Below are 17,825 nucleotides of genomic sequence, written 5' to 3'. Positions count from 1 at the left end.
TAATCCGTTAATAGAAATACGCGATATATACAAGTTAAACTGTAGTGTACAAGTTTAGTGAGTACGTTTTTCTACAGGCTCTAGATTGCCAGGTGGTTAAGGCGCTCTACTTCTAATCCGAGGGTCGCGGGTTCGAATCCGCGTTACATCAAATATGCTCCCTCTGTGACTGTCATTCTCACTATTCGTTGGTAAAAGAGTAATCCAAGAGTTGGCAGTGGGCGGTGATGACTAGTGCCTCCCTTCTTATCTTACACTGATAAATTAGGACGGCACGTGCAGATAGCCCTCGTGTAGCTTTGCGCAAAACTCAAATACAAACAAACGTTTTTGTACAATAAAATTATCTTTAAAATGTAAACATACAATACTGAATTTTTCGGGATACTCGTATGCATTTCACACACACGTTTTATCATCATACGTATTCAGTTGTGAATATGTGCTTAAGAGTTGTACAACTTGACGTTCGGTAATGTTTCCAAAATATTGAAATTAAAATGCATTACATGAACAAGTTTACAGACTTACAATGCTAAAATACGGAGTTTGATTCCTCGCTGTGGACACAGCAGGTAGCCTAGTGTGGCTTTGTTCTAAAACAGAATACTTTTGCGGATACAACTTTTATTCATCACAATAACACATACGTAAACAGCATTTTCGATTATGTATAAATGTGTATTGGGTTTAAACTTCCTGCCAGTGTTAACCAGAATAACTTAATGTACGTGTATACTATAATTTTCGCTCGAGATCCTGTGACTTGTTGTTTGTAAGTGGGAATCTGTGTATTCAGTTTCGTCAAGTGGTAGTTCGTTAATAACTGATTGTCAGAGTGCATTCGATTTAGAAAATAGCAACAGCTGCGTTTGCATTATGTATATAACATAGATTAAAATTTCAGCTTGAGAGATTTCAGATGTTGACGTGTTATTATGTCATGAATAGGCCGGTACACAGAATGTTTCGAAAGGAAAATTCTATTTGTCAGATCAAAACCAACACCTACTTAGTGAAGCACAATCAATATGTAAACCATGTTAATGCCATTGGGGTCTAGGGACATGCCTGTTTATTTTCTTGAATTTCGCACAAAGCTACACGAGAGCTATCAGCACTAGCCGTTCTTAATTTAGCAGTGTGAGGCGAGAGAGAAGGCAGCTAGTCATAACCACCATCTGTCAACTCTTGGGGTATTCTTTTAACAACAGATAGTTGGATTGATCATTACATTATAAAGCCCCCATGGGTAAAAGGGCGAGCATGATTGGTGCGACAGGGATCCGAATCCGCCACCTTCAGATTACGATTTGAGCGCTCTAACCACCGAACCATGCTAAGCCTAAAGGACTGTTCTCTAGAAAATTTGCCCCCCCGCTGGTACGGATTTGCAACGCTGAAATCAGGGGCTCGATTTCCCACAGTGGGCTCAGCAAATAACACGCTGGAAAATTTGTAAAAAAAAATAAAAATGATGCCATGAGATTAAGTCTGGAAGCAATTTTGTATGAAAAACAGCTTAAATCAGAAATTCTCAAACTGTGGTTTGGGTACCACTGGTGGTAAGTGGAGTTAATGACAGTTGTACATGACACAATCAGTATAAAATATCATAAAATTTGTAATAAGACCTATCTGAACTTTCCACATACATGTATGTACATACCACTGTACTACCTTATAGATTAATCCTTTACTTTTATAGACTCACTGGTATTTTCTTACCTTAAAATTGACAGAAATGCTACCACACATTCTTCAATCATGTCTGAAAAACACAAGCATATCTTTCGTATTAATTGGTAGATATTAAAAATATAAATGTGGCTGTAATTTTAAAAATTTAAGGAAAAAGTTTTATGCAAGCCTGGAATGTTTAAGAACCATGCACTAGCTTGAAAAACTGTATAACTGTTTACTTAATATCCACAAACTGTGTAAACTATGTGGAGAACATTAAATACCATAAGCAGCTGCAATATAACAATGTAAACATAATTATTTTACATTATGTAAACAGGGGGTTCTACTGACTCCTCTCCCTGAGTATGTATGTGGAAATTAAAAGCCAACATATATATATATATATAGAAACAATTAGCATACTAGGCATGCTAATGCCAAGGAGTTATATGACTATTTCAAGCCAGAAAATGATAATACTTCATCAGACAATTCAGACTATAGAAAATGTTAAATACCATAAGCAGCTGCACTATAACTATATAAACATAATTATTTTACATTACAAAAATCGGGGTTTGGGCTGAATCTCCTTGAACTGCTGCTGCGTACATGCACAATTATGATGTTCTTGCATTTTAAATGTATTAATATTTTTTTATTGTTTATTCAACAGTAGAAATGCTGTGAAAATATTATTTTATTTTGAACTCAGTTAAATATTGTGTAATATTGAGTTACCAATGTGCTCCATGTGAAATATAAGTATTATATTCTCTATATTACATACGTGTTAAAAATAAGGTTTATAGTTTATCAGTCAGCTAATAGAATTTCTAGTTCATTTTGACTTAGTACTTATGTAAACTCCAGTACATTCCATACATGTACCAGGAACATTGTTGTAAGACAGTTTCAGATATTTTGTTGTCTTTCTTTAAACTCCAGTATTGTATAAGAGAGTAAAAGTCTAAGAGAGAGAGACGAGTGTGTATTTTTATCACATTGTGTAATGATGTTATGAAAATAATAAAATCTATAGCATTAATATTATTAGATTCTCACACTGTCATGTTTAAGATACTTAATATAAAGGGCATATAACTTAACTGTTAATAAAATATGGAATTTATTTACTTTCAGATGAAACTATGGAAGAGAATGGAAGTAACTTAACTGTAAAAGAGGTAGAAGAATTGCTCTACACGAAATATGCTATTATTACTGGTAGGTCTTTTTTGTTAAAAACACGTGTTGTACAACAAAGGCATTAAGTATTAAAATGTTAACTACATTTGTTGACGTTGTATACAAGTAGTTACTATACATAACAAAAAATACTGCAGTATATCTATGTTCTTTCCAAATTTATATGCAAAAACGGCACTGATTATGTTCTTTCCAAACCAACCTCCAATGAAATTTAGCCTATTTATAAAAATAGCCATACCATTAGAGAGTGTTTCATAAGTTTTTTAATGTAACAGTAACTCCATGCACATAGTGATATATATCTTAGATGGGGTTGATGAAGATTTAAATACATGTTTCAAAGTAAGAAAAAGTATGAAAGATTTGATAGAAATCAGTAATAAGGACGTAATGCTATCATCAAAGTTATAGTCATGAATCACAGACCTTAATAAAGTATACTAACCATTCAGATTGATATAGTAAAATCTTTTTGCAACTCATATATAAAAAAAAGAGGTATTGCATTAATACGTGACTTAATGAATTACTTGCAATGCATTTCATATGGAAACTTAACATTTTCGTAATCGAAACAACTGCCTATTACATTCATTCATAACTCGTAAATTATATATCTTATTTGGGCATATTTATTTAATTTTTTATTTTTCTGTGGATGTTTTGCATGAAGTTAATAATATTTTTGTAAATCCAATTGTTCTGTAGGGGTTGTACTTGCTTCACTCTGTTTCAGTGTCATGCCTTCTGAGTGATGTCATAATAACTTCAAAGGGTGACCAAGATAATTGTACAAGTTAATAAGGAGTTGAAGAGTTTGTCATTTTATGAATATATGTAAAATGGGAATGACCATTAATATAAATAACCTTAAGATTGTAAAATACCACACTGGGACTGTGGTCTGATTTAAAAATGTGGATTAATAATTCTTCTGATTTCGATCTCTGTTCTGGGTAGACATTTTTATTTTTACTTGCTTCCATGCTTCATTAGTCAGTTTAGTGAGAAAAAACATAGAATCATTTAAGGTTTAAAATGTTTGAGAATAAAGATTTTATTTATTTGTATATTTGTGTTTGTTTCAGTTGTTTGCTCTATGTATTTGAAGTTATCCTCTAAATAACATTTCTGTAACCTGCTGTATTGTATTTATAGCTATTTGCCAGAAATAATTCTATCTAATTACTAGAACATCAAAAAAAAAAGGTTGTCATTAAAAACAAAACTTGCATGATGAGAATGTCTCTTTAAAATCTCACTGGTAACAAAGGCTGTATATTATTCTTTTTAAACAATAACTGACTTTCTGTCAACAAAAGTACATTATATGTATATCATTGTTGCATGTAATTAGCCAATATAAACAAATGCAGTTTATTATTGTATTATTACATCACATAGCCTGTCATTTTTATCAAAAGTTGTTGTACAAAATTATGTTGTAAAATTGCCTAAATTGTTACTAACAACAAACACTGCATTTGATTCTGTTTTCAGGTTAAATAATTTCTCAGTAGTAAAAGAAGTTGCATGTAAAGATGTTATAACATTGCATAATTTATTAGCAAAACAAAAGCTGTATTTGATTACAATCAAATGTTTTATAACTTTTCACAAGCAAAAAAGGTGAGATGTAGTTGCATTAATACATTATATAATTTAAATATTGAACATAAGTATGTGTTTATGTTAGAATTATAAATAGTTTAAGTTTAATAGCTTGCAACTTAGGAAGAACTAAATTTTAATTTGCAGTTTCAAAATTAATTCATACAAACTCTTAAGTTGTGTTAATCCTTAATTTGGCAAACTATTGCAATAGTTTGTATACAATGAAGCAAGTTATGAACAAGCTCATGAAATTAACAAAGATCTGAGCTTACACCTGTTTTGGTTATTTTGTTTTTGATGTTTTTTTGCTGAATGATACTTGGAGTGTACTCTATTGAATCCAAATAATTTTGTATGGAGGTTATATATTGATGACACATTGACCATTTTTAATCTTATAGCCATGTTATTAAATAACAAATGGAATATGAATGGAAATTGAGTTTTCCATTCTTGGATACATTGATATATAATTAAATTGAATTTGATTAAAATACTTACTGATTGTTCTTACAGCACTGTAAACAGTTATTCTAATTTGCTTGATAAAGTAGAAGTATGTTGCACACATGTTTCTGTGTCCTACCTTCCAGATTAGGTCATAATAATTTAAAGAGGTAATCAAGATAACAATGAGTTCAGGGGTTTATCTCTTTGAATATATGTAATAGGAATGGTCATTGATGCAGGTAGTCTAATAAGCATTTATTCTCAGTTGTGTGATTATATATATTACATTAAACAACTTTTCAAACAAAATAAGTGTTGTAGTGACTTCAGTGATAGCAATATCAGTGAAAGGCTAAATGCTTTAACGTTCTGAGGTCTGATGTACCAAAGAAACCTATAATAATAGTATTAATATATTTAGGGCATTAGTCATAATATCTATAAGAAGGAAGTTAGTTTTATGTTTAAGTAGAGTTTATTACTACGATGAGATTTAGTGTATATTTAAGTCTCTTGTAAGAATAAAGAAATAACTTGTCATACATAAATTCATTTGTCTCTCTTGTACTGATGGATATGTGGTCTTTACCACTAGGTAGATGTTGACTTGTATAAAGCAAGTATATTACTGGGAAATTTGAGAAATCAAAAAGCATTGTGTGATATGTTTAAACAAAGTGTACATTGCATTCAGTAATGAGAATGTTTTGCTAATTAGTAAAAATAGATATGAAGAGCATTTGAGAATTCATGATAATTTGGCAACCTCAAATTTGCAGCCAATCTTAAATCTTCAGAATCTTGTGACACCATTTATCTGAAGGTGTATGCTATTAAAGTATAATTCTCGTAACTTTATATAAGGTTTCACTTACAGCAAAGGTTGCTTGTTAGTATACTGAAATAGTACATGACCTGATTCAAGTTTTTAACTGGAAGATCAATGTGAACCTGTGTATGTTCATAGTTCATACTAACAGTTTGAAAAATTTAAACCATTCTGCATGATTTATGTAGCAAATGTAAAGAAAATATGAATAAGGGATTCATATGTTGAGCATTGATGGTAGAATTAATTCATAAGGATTATTATATTTCACATCATATATTAAAATAGGTAGTAATAATTTTCTAATATGAAATACTGGACTAAGATAGAATATTAAAAATACCAAACATTCATCTTTGGTAAAAGTTTAAAAACACTGAATACCCTTCTTCCTATTTTGAAAAACACAAACAAACAAACAGTGCAAACAACAACAAACAAGTGGTATGTGAAGATAAAATAGGTTAACTATAACAACCAATAACAACAGTGTTAAACCTTAAAAACAAACTGAAATACTGTAATGATTTTGTAATTTATTACTGATTGTGCAACTATCAACAACACATCTGGTAAACATATCAGATTTATCTTCTATCTATTCCCTGTACAAGGTACACTAAAGAAGAGGGCCATCAGTTCATTCCTTTTCCTTGTGCTAACTGTATATTTGAAAACAGTGAGTCCAGATTTTTCACTCTGTTTTAACTTTACTAATGTGCTGCTTTTTTGGGATTCAGCACTTGATCTGGTTTGTCATTTTCTGGTCTTTAAAAAAAATGATGAATTGTTTTTGATCTCACTGTTTAGTTGATTTATTTTACATCTGTGACCGTCATAGTTGTATTGTTTGTGCACCTTTTGGCTGTGAAGGATCATAATATTTGTATGGTTACTTGACAATAAAAACAGACATATAATGTGTAATGCACACTTCCAATTTATTGGTTTTGAAAAGGTGGTAAAATAATTGGTGAGCATCAAAAATGTATGGACATATGATGTATCATTAGTCTTTTGATACATTGCTGTGTACAAATGGAGTGTTTTTACACAGAAAACACATTCAAAAGTGGTGAATTAGTATTAATATTGGTCTGTCTTGGTGATCCACATCTCACAAATTTCAATGCTGGTTGTACCATTATGTTGCACACCACACACTTTATATTATACAACTGTTTGTGCTTCTCTATGCTAGTTCAGTTAGACGTAAACAAAAGTAGTGAATGATAATATCTGTTTTCACCTTGTTATTGTAATCTAGCCCACAGATTACACATATGAAATGGACTGCATGTTTACTACTGGACTTCAGTCCAATGAGATGTTCTTGAGAGGAGTGTTGTAACCTATCAAATAACTTCAGATACTAATGATGCTCTGGAAATAACATAACATATAACGTGATGTTTGGTACTTCTAGCTACCCCATTCTCTAAACTAAAACTATTAAATAAAACTAAAATAAAGGACCTCAAAGCCAGCTCTTGTTATTCACAATTATCAAGCTTTCTTTTAAACTCACCTAGATATAGCCTCCGTAAAAGCCAACCACCCTGTTAGATAAATAAAATTGTCTTGGCTGAAGATAATCCCTACCCTGCCACTAACCCTACCATTTTCACCACTAAGTGTGAAAAAAGATGATGCAGTTATATTATCAGTTTCCGTAGCAATCTTAAACACCTCAATCAGACCCTCTATAAATCTTCTTACTTTAAGAGGAAACAATTTCAGATATCTTAACCTCTCCTTCCCAGGCATCATTTTAGTAACCCTCCTCTGAATCCTTTGAACAACTCAATGTCTTTCCTAAGGTAAGGATCCAAGTACTGTTCATAATACTTTAAATATGTGTTAACCATACAACAAACTTATAACCTTTTTAGACTTGTATTAAGTATTACTGTAAATACATTCTAAATTCCTACCACTAGCAACAGCACATTGGTTGGATAGCTTCAGAGACTGATCAACCAATACACCCTGATCCCTTTCTTTCATAACACTGTTATACTTATAATTCAAATTGTGATAGCTTACATGCTTTATCATGCAGTTATTATAATGAAAATCCATCTGCCATTTATTTATTCATCTCATTAAATGATCTAATGTCTTTTGTAAAGCAGTAGTATCCTCCACAGCTAGCAACACCCAAGGCCTTGATGTAATCAGCAAATTTAAGTAATTTACAGACTATTTCTTCAATTGTGCCACTGATGTAAGTTAAAGAGAGAAAAGGTTATAAGACTGAGCCCTGAGGTACCACAGATGTGACATTAATCCAGTTTGACTGAACTTCAACTGTTAGAACTATTTGGTTTTTTTATCCAACCATTTTCTATCCTTTACATTTATAGATATTTTTTTACAAGCCTTTTATTTGACACCTTGTCGAATGCTGTATGAAAACCCATGTATACCAAACCTAGACCCTTACACTCATCTACATAAGCAATAACCTTTTCAAAGAATGTTAAAAGATTTGTACGACAAGATGTTTTTCTTAGTACAACCAACTTACCTATTCATTAAAATAATAATTTTTTTGAAGTACTTTGTAAACCTTCTTTTGTCAAACTTAAAACTTTTCCAACAACTGATATAATGGTAATAATTGTTATCACCTCTCTTAAAAAGAGGAGAAACATTAGCCAACTCCCAGTCCTCTGGTAACTACTTGCAGTTCAAAGACTTACAGAAAAATTCACATACTCAGTCTTTAATCTCTGTATAAATCCTTGGGAAAATTTTATTTGCTCCAGAAACCTTAACTTCCCAATTCTTCCTCAACAAACTTAGAATTAATGTCATCATCTTGTTTCCATCCATCAGCTATTTAATATGAGGAATATTAAATATGAGGCAGAATTTTATAACTCAACCATCTCATAATCATCAAATATAAGTCTTCTTTATCATCTTGCAAAGGTTCTACTCCATTTTAATGTTTTGTTTATCCTTAATGTATTTTAAGAAATCCTTTCTGTTAATTTTTACATTTTTATGTGACTTTTTTCATACATCCTTTTTGGTGTCCTAATTTTTTGTTTGACTAACATTTGTCAGTGTCTCCAAATAATCCAGATTAAGAAATACTTAATAACCAATTTTTCAAACACATTTTTAAAACTATGCCCAAATTATTTATGGATGTGTGATTTTGTTGGCTGCAAGATCCATAATAACATATACATCACAAAAGTGACACTTAATCTCACTAATTATTGCTGGAGTCCTCTATGTACATTATGTGGAAAATGAGTGATTTCACACAATTATTTTTATCATTTCTTTATACTAAATGTTGTAAACACATTAAATTCTCAGTGTGATTCAATATGCATACCCCATCAGTAAACAGTATGAAAACAATCAGTCATTTCAGGTTTAAAGGATTAGTTGAGGATAGCCACTGTTAGGTTTGTTTGTTTGTTTTTTTGTGTGTGTGGATTCTTCTACAGGAGGTGTCTGTGACTGATTGACTGTAAAAGTGACAATGAATAACCAGCACACACTACACTTGTTTCAATATCAGCATATATATTCTTAACTAAATACATGAGCATAAACATAAGGACTGCCTTGTCTGTAGCTTTGCTCTTCTGACCCACTTTACATTTTTCATCTCATTGTTGGTTTGCCACTAACTCTTGACTATCAGTTCACACATGCCACTCTACACACTTGACATCACTGAGTCAAAAATGCAAAATATATGTTAAACTAAAGAAAAATGAAATATTACAAAGATTATAACACACAACAAATCAATGGCAATCTTTTATATTATGACATCAATCCCTCTTCAGGATAAACATTTACAATGTTTTCTTTTCCATGATATACAAAGACTTCTTTCACATGCATATTCTTCTCATACAGTCTATTTCAACATTTGCAGTCCTCTTGATAACTTCTATGTGGATCCTGTAGTTCTAAAGGTACAATGCCCACCTCATGATCCTCACACTGTCAGTCTTGCACTTCTGAATGTTTGCAAGTGGTTGGTGATCTGCTTGGATGATGAACTCCTTCCCATATAGATAGTTCTGGAACTTCTAAATTGCAAAATGAAGAGCAGACACTCTCATTGACTTTCAGAGTAATTCATTTATCTATTTGGCTGCATTTTACTTATCAGTGTTACCAGAAACATTTCCTTTTCATGTTTTTTAAAAGTACTACCTCGGTTCCAATATCTGAAGCATCAACTTGATTTGTCAAAGTCTGTCATTCTAAGAATTGATAAGCTTCCTAATATATATTTTTATTAATTTCCAGAATACCGTCTGGTGTGGTTTTTTTCCTACTTCATTTTGTTGGGTAAGTCTTTTTTTGGTCAGGTCAGTCAATGATGCAGTAATTTCAGCATAATTTGGAATCAATTTCCTGTGGTGTCCTGCTAACTCAAAAAAGGATTTGACTTGCTGCAAAATCATTGAGCTGATGTATCTTCTGTGTAAATTATCTTTTTCTTTTCCATGGCTCTCCATTGGTTCTTAACTATATGTCCAAATTCTAGCACAGCATATCCAATGTTTAAGTCTCTTCAGTTGGTCTTCTCATCTTGCAGTGTATGTCAAAACATCACCCACATAATGCATGATGTTGGTTGTGTTGCACAGCATCCCTCTCATCGTGCAGTTGAATGTTGTTGCTGAGTTCACTAATACAAATGGCATTTGTTTAAATTTGTAACATCCATCTGGTGTCATAAATGCTGTCTTCTCTTTAGATTCTGTCTGTATTGGGATTTACCAATAACCTTTTTAAAAAGAACCTGGCTTCATCTAGTTCAGCCATGGTGGCCTTTGGATTGCCCATAGTTCCTAGTTGAACTCTGTCATGAGATTCAATTTTTGAAAGTCAATTCAGAAACGGTTTCCCTGGTCCTTTTTATTCCTGATCACAACTAGTGAACAGTAGGCTGAATTCAATGACTTGATGATTCCAGTTTCCAACATTGCATCCATTTCCTGCTTTATCAGGTCTCTCTTTGCATAAAACATCTAGTAGGGCTTCCCTCTGACTGGATAATTGATTGTGATCTGGATCTACTGTTGCACAGTGTCTGTCTTTCCAGGTTTCTCTGTGAAGATATCTGTTTATTAGCGAAGTAGGCCCTGTAACACTTTTTTTTGTTTGCTAGTCAATTATTTGCTGATGTTGACATCTTTATACATACCATCTACACCTAATGGTCTTAGGTCTAGTAGGTTCTCATCTTCTAAGAAAAGGTCACTCTCTTCTGGTTCTGCTTCTATAACTGCTACACCTGTTAGGTCTTCTTCTTTTCCAAAATACTTCTTGAACAAATTGGCATTGTAGATCCTGGTCATTCCATTCATATTCACCTTTTATTTCATTCTGTTGAGTACTTCTTTTTTTTCAGAAGATCCTTTCCATTGTAGAGTGAGTTTGTTATGACCTGTGGGCAGTGGATCTAAGATCTTTTGTCCAGTCTTAAAATGTTGATCCTTGGCTTTGTCATAGAAGTATTTCTGATGGCCTTGAGCTGCATACAAACTCTGTTGAGCAAGTTGACAGGTATCCTCCAGTTGGTTTCTGAGATCTAACACATACTGATACATGTTCCTTATTTCTTACTTTTCTTCTCCAGTCCATAGTTCTTTCAATATTTGCATCAGACTTCATACTGTTCTTCCATACAGTAATTGAAAGGGTGAAAATTTTTTGCTTACTTGTGGAACTTCTCAGTGAATAATACTGCCTACAGTTACCTGTCCCAGTTAAATGGCTTCTCTTGGCACATCTTTCTTAGCATACTCTTTAAAACTCCATTGACTCTTTTACAAAGTTCATTACATTTAGGATTGTACGGGGTGGTAAAGAGTTGCTGAATACTGATGAGTCTTCATGCTTCCTGCATCAGTTCTGATATAAAGTGGGTTTCTCTGTTCTTGTGTCACTCAGGATTTCTCTTGGAAAGTCTACTCTGCAAAATATCTACAGAAGGGTTTGTACTACTTTTTATGACTCTATTTTTGCCAGTGCTATTTCTTTTGAATAATATATTGCATAATCAACTACTGTATGCACACACTGGTTGGACAAACCTTTCATATCTCTCTTCAGTAAGCCATCTGTGTCATCTTGATTTTCATCAAATTTGGTTAGCTTGTCGTTGTTGGGTTCTTATTCTTTTGGTTGGGGAAGTTTTGCAATATCAGTTTGTGCTCTTATTCTCTCTGTTTCTAGTCTCTCCTCTCTTCTTTTTGCTTTTTTCTCAATTTGTATTTTTATTCTTTCTATATCCCATATTTTCTTTCTCTCTTTTTCTTCTCTTTCATTTAATTTTTCTTCTTTCTCACTTTGTCTTTTCTGTTGCAATTCTTCTCTCCATCTCCTGTTGTTTGACAAACTCTCGTAGTTTGTTGTCTTTTAACCAAAGACATTCTCCAATTTCTATCAGTTTATCAAAAGTTGACATGGTTCAATAGTGTTATTGTAACCCCCACACTGTATGCAGTATTACTACAGTTGTGTACAAATATGCCTTCTTTTGTATAATCCTGTTGCTGATGCCAAAATTGTCAGATTTTGTTTTTTTGGATTCTTCTACAGTTGGTGTTTGTGACTCGTTGATAGTAATAGTAATGATGGATGAACAGCATACACAAAACTTGTTTCATTATCAACATATATACTTATGTTCTGAACTAAATACACACAAATACATCAACATAGACATGAACCTTGTCTTATCCATAGATTTGCTTTAGTCTGCCTCTTTTTCTGCTCCTCTGGTCCATTTTATAACTTTCTTCTCATCGTCAGTTTGCTACCACCCCTTAACTATCAGTTCCTGTACATCACTCTACACTCATGACAAAATTAAGTTTCAAACACAAAATACATCATAAATTAAAGAAAACAAAATAATATTACAATGATCATAACACACAGCAGTGACAGTCACACTTTGATTTTATAAGCATGCAACATCACTACTAGGCTGTCTTTGTGTTCATGATGATATAAACCCAGTTTTGGATTTCAGATTCATGATTTGCTTAAAAGTTAGTTGACAATGGTAACTGATTTTATTTGATGACAGTGGCCTTGCCTTGTTGTGACTAAAATATTACAGTTTATTTGTGCAATGATACAAAAAAAAATAAAGAATAGAACATAAAAATGACTAATTAATATTTCAGGGAGAAATAACAAGACATATATGGAGAAAATATACAGGAAGTGTTGTGTTATGTCACCTATCAAAACCTAAAAGAAAGGCTCATAGATGTTGCAAATTACAGTGTATCTAAATTTTTGTTTTAATCACACCTCAGCTGACAGCTCTTTACACAATTATATTACAATAATGTGCAAATACATGTTTCACGACCACTTAGTTGATAGTTCATGCACAGTGGAAGGTGTTTTCAGCCATGAAAATAATAATGATATCAATCTTCACATTCCAGAATAATTAGACATTAAATTTTGGATTACCAATATCTTTTTAACTTTCTCTCATATATACATGAAAATTTAAGTATTTAAGCAGTATTATGTATGGATTTCAAGGTTGTTAAAAACTTCTAACTTTGATAAAATAAAATAGTCTAATTAGGCATCCAATTAATATGGTGAACTTTTTGTTTATTTGTAAATAAACAATTAAATTATTATATGCCATTATAAATCTATATTTTGTCACATACTTTTGAATCTGTAGGGAAATGGAAGGTCATAGTACTAGGTATTTATTAAAACACTTTTCTGAATCCTGGATTTTGAAACCTGTGGAAAAAAATGAATTTATTGAACTTTTCATTTTGAAACACATTTTGCTTTAAATCTAATGTAAAACATTGACTTACCACTACATAAGGTTTTTCACCTTATGTAAAACAAAATGTTGTTTGTGAAAATGTTAAGAAGTTTTGTATTTTCAAATAGCATCCATAATGACTAAGTTCGATTCTACTAATATCACAAAGGCACTCATTGTTTGTATTCTCTTATTTAACGTTTCAAACCTGTATAGATTAAATGAAATAGAAAAATATATTTCCATTTCAATTATGAAATATTATATAACAATAAATATTTGCTTGACATATTTCTTGTTACATAGAAACTTCATTCATTCTGAATACTTCTGTTAATGCTTTCTGAAACATACAGATGGAAGTTTGTTTTTAAAGTCACATAAAATAGTTAAATGATATAATTAAACACAGCAGTTTTATCACTGTGAATCTTATATTTATTGATTTGTCTTCATACCTTTTACTTTGTTGCTCATTATACCAAATTGCTAGTAAAATAGTTTATATAATACAAAGTAAAAAATTTGTATGTGTTTGATCAAATAATAGATATACTCATTAGTAGCTTAAACATTTATCTTGTATTAATGCTATTTATTTTTTATTAAGTAATTTAATAAAAAAACTATTCACTTGTGATATGGAAATACATACTGTAATATCAATATTTATCTCTTCTCTATTATGTGAAACGTCACACATGGACAAGAAAACTGTTAAGTTGATCTTGTTTCAGGTTGCCATTGTTCCTATGTGATTTCAAAGTTATATATATATATATCTTGTTACCACCCATGGAGAATATTGCTACATATGACCTTGTATAAGGATGTTGAGACGAATGTCCTTCACTGATTGTGTAGGTAATATCAAGAGATTACAGCCACACCAGTATGGTGTGAGAATAACAAGTCACATGTTAACATAGTTGCTCTAGAGAAATACAAGGTGTAATTTTTAAGAGAAACCTCTCATTTCATTTGATTTCTAGTTTCATCCAAACTTGATCTGATCTTGTCTCTATGAAGAAGCAACGGTCATTGTAAATAAGTACATACACTGTTTTCTTTAAATACTAATAAAGGTTATGTTCACTGTATATTCAGCTCATTTAGTAAACATTCAGACCTGTTCTGTAGTACAATATTTTGTTTGAATCTGCCATAAAGTATGCCTTTCCGGGAAACCTCAAAGCTATGTTCAGCTCACCTGAATATACTACATGCCTAATCTAGCGTTTTTCCATTCATTTTTTGGTGTATATAATGTTGTTTATCTAGCAGTAAGACTTTTTTAAAATTCAAGGTGCTCATGCATTATTATTTGTACAAATGAATGTATTTATTCATCCAGCCATTTATTAGATTTTGTTATACTTGTTGGCTATTATTTCAAATTATTCAGGGTATTTAACACTCATAATTTCAATTTAATTATTCATGAAATATATATATATAGACTTGTTTAAGTTTTAATAATTGATGATTTGCAGGAGGTGTGAAAGATACTTCATTTGCCTGTTCACAATTTCTTTTTGCAGATGCACAGGTTTTTAATGAAAACAAACATATATGCAAGGCTATATGCACCATTATCTGAAAGTTGTTTAACAGCTTAATTAAGTTATATATATTTTCTGGAAGTGTCATGTCTTTGAAATTTTCATTACTGGAATCTGTAAACTAGAAATGTATTATTTAACTGTATGTGTTCAATAGTTTAGGATACTGGTTGATGTAGACAATCATGTTTTTTAAAGTTACATAAGCCTAAAAGTGCTTATGGAAGTACTTGTGTTTCCTTTTGATTCCCATTCTACATTAGTACACTGTACATTAGTTTTCATTATTGTTAGTTAATTTTCTTTTAAATTCATGTTTTAAAACCTTTATGTGGCTCTAAAATTTAATTCATAGATTTTATCTGTACTTATCATTACCCTCACTAGGTGGAAGGACACCAGAAGGTTGGCCAATAATAACTTTCCCTGACTTAGGTTTGTTCTACAATCTATATGATGAAGATTATAGAAAGTTGATGCTGTATTTAACTGCCATTCCATCGTAAGTAGTTTCAACTTTTTTTCATAACTTTAAACTAAAATAAAGTAACTTAATGTACTACTAATAAATATGTTTTATAAAGTTGGTATTGTATTAGCACTCAAGAATTAATTTAATTTTTGAATTGTAGTCACAAAACTGCAAACTAAATGTTGATATAGGGAAAAAAATAACATCAACATATATGAATATGGAAAAGTATATTTTAAAAAGTTATATGAAGATCTCAAAAGTCATAAAATATTTTGAATTCAAATACATCTATATAAATCAACTATAGCATATAAAAAATAGTAAAAACAAGTAAGACTTATAAAGATGATTTAAAATATATGTAATTTTACTTTGACAGATCCTGGGTTTAACATAGTTTTGGTACAAGTTGCAAATAGTTAAGTTTTTTTTTATATAGATACGTATCACTAAGAATACAGTTTTATTCACTTTAAAGGTTCTGTAGTATTTTGTTTATTAGCCTTAAAACAAGTGCAAATTTTTATTGCCATTTTTGTTTCTGAAATATTGAAGAAAGTTTTTCTAGATCTCCTATTATAGTAAAATTTTAATAATTGGCAGGATGCAAGATGCAGACCTGGGCTTTGCACTAATTGTAGACAGAAGAAATGATAAATGGAGTGCTGTGAAGACAATATTGCTCAGGATTTCTGTGAGCTTATATTTCAGATGTTTTGTTTGAAAGAACATTCTGCTGATTTCAAAATATAGATATGCATTTTTAGCATTATTTGTTGTGTCAGAGTATCTGATCAGTTAACACCTCTAATAACTTTTTTAAAGTGCTAACTTAACATCAGTTGAGTCATAACTGTATTCCAATATTAAAATGCCAAATCTGCTAAAAATGGGGTGTTTAACTAAGCTTGTGAACATGTGTACTTAAGTTAACTTGAAAAAAAACATGCTTGTTTACTAAAGACAAAGGTTTGAAGAAATTTATTAATTTTCTGATTACTTAAGTGTTGCTAATTATATTATTATTTCTGACTTTAGAAGCCTATTGAGGCAACAACAACAACAAAAAAAGGTAGATGGGAACCATATTTTAAATACATATATGCAATAAATTATCTCTTGCAATTCATTATGTATGATATATTATTTGAAAATATATATTTTGATCTGACTAGATGAGATATTATACAGCTTTAACTGAGTTTATTTGAAACTGAATCAAATGGTATGTTTCATGTTGTATTTGTTGAAACTTCAAAACTTTCATTTTGAATAGAGGTCACCTGGATCATTGATAATTTTAGCAACAGGGCAGAAATTTAACTCTAACACAGCATAATTCTCACTGGAATTTAACAATGTGTATAAATGTAAATGTTGTTTTCATTTGACTCCAGATTTTTTATTATTTAACCCTTTCGGCACTGAATAACAACTTTGAATGTTTGGCATGGCACTGAATATATATGTTTGATACTTCAACTAATTACGGTATCAGTACTAAAAGCATGATATCTCGGCAATAACTCAAGAAAAGTCCCTGGAATGTTCAATGATTGTACCCAACACTATATATGTTAAATTCAATACATAAGAATAACAGGAATAAAGAAAGGTCGCCTGCCACGCTGAGCCTTCAAGTCGACTGCAGTCGCCAAACGCACCAAAAGGGTTAAACAATTTTATCTTATTAAAAAAAATTAATGAAATAATATTACAGAATATCAAATTGCTCAGTTATGAATAGTGTTTTATCCTTTTAGTTAAGTTGTATTATGATGACATGTTTTGTTTTCATTTACAGAATTATTATTATTTTTATAGGGCTTTTTTCCTGGACTGATTCAGATTGTTTTTGTACTTCGGCCTGTGGGGTTTTTTCAAAAAGCAATTTCAGAAGTCAGTCACAAACTTTTCAAAGAAGAATTCAAATTCAAGGTAGAAATATATATTTTTATCCTGACACATTTGTGAGTTAATATAGGTTGGTTGTGTGACAAAAATATACTTGTTTGAAATTGATTTAATGATCATAATTTACCATACTTGAAGCAAGTCTAAGGACTATGGGCTTACATTTTAATAACATGGAATGCATTGGTAGGAATGGCAGTGTAAAAAGAATGTGTATCATGAGTGCTGGTTTAGTTTGAGAATATGATTATATTATATTTATAATGTGCCTACTTT

At 31.2% G+C, this 17,825-nt stretch overlaps 1 protein-coding gene across 25 annotated transcripts in view; it reads left to right on the top strand.

Annotated features, from left to right (window-relative positions):
* The window catches only part of LOC143246533 (guanine nucleotide exchange factor DBS-like), a 121,205-nt gene that overhangs the window by 54,196 nt on the left and 49,184 nt on the right, over positions 1–17,825 (top strand). For 24 of the 25 annotated variants that reach the window (XR_013026052.1, XM_076493523.1, XM_076493469.1 and 21 more), the window contains 4 exons: positions 2,830–2,913; positions 15,548–15,662; positions 16,239–16,329; positions 17,460–17,573. Coding sequence is in view for 24 of the 25 variants with exons in the window: in XM_076493523.1 (XP_076349638.1) it covers positions 2,830–2,913; positions 15,548–15,662; positions 16,239–16,329; positions 17,460–17,573 (404 nt within the window). In the remaining variant the exon portion in view is untranslated. Of the gene's footprint in view, positions 1–1,495; positions 1,566–2,829; positions 2,914–15,547; positions 15,663–16,238; positions 16,330–17,459; positions 17,574–17,825 lie in introns of those variants that run through there. The other variant, XM_076493515.1, reaches the window with a different exon arrangement.

The sequence above is a fragment of the Tachypleus tridentatus genome, chromosome 1 (genome assembly GCF_004210375.1).
Source record: "Tachypleus tridentatus isolate NWPU-2018 chromosome 1, ASM421037v1, whole genome shotgun sequence".
Taxonomy (NCBI): Eukaryota; Metazoa; Arthropoda; class Merostomata; order Xiphosura; family Limulidae; genus Tachypleus; species Tachypleus tridentatus.
The sequence above is the reverse complement of the archived record's forward strand: the minus strand, read 5'-3'. Positions and strand labels throughout refer to the sequence as shown.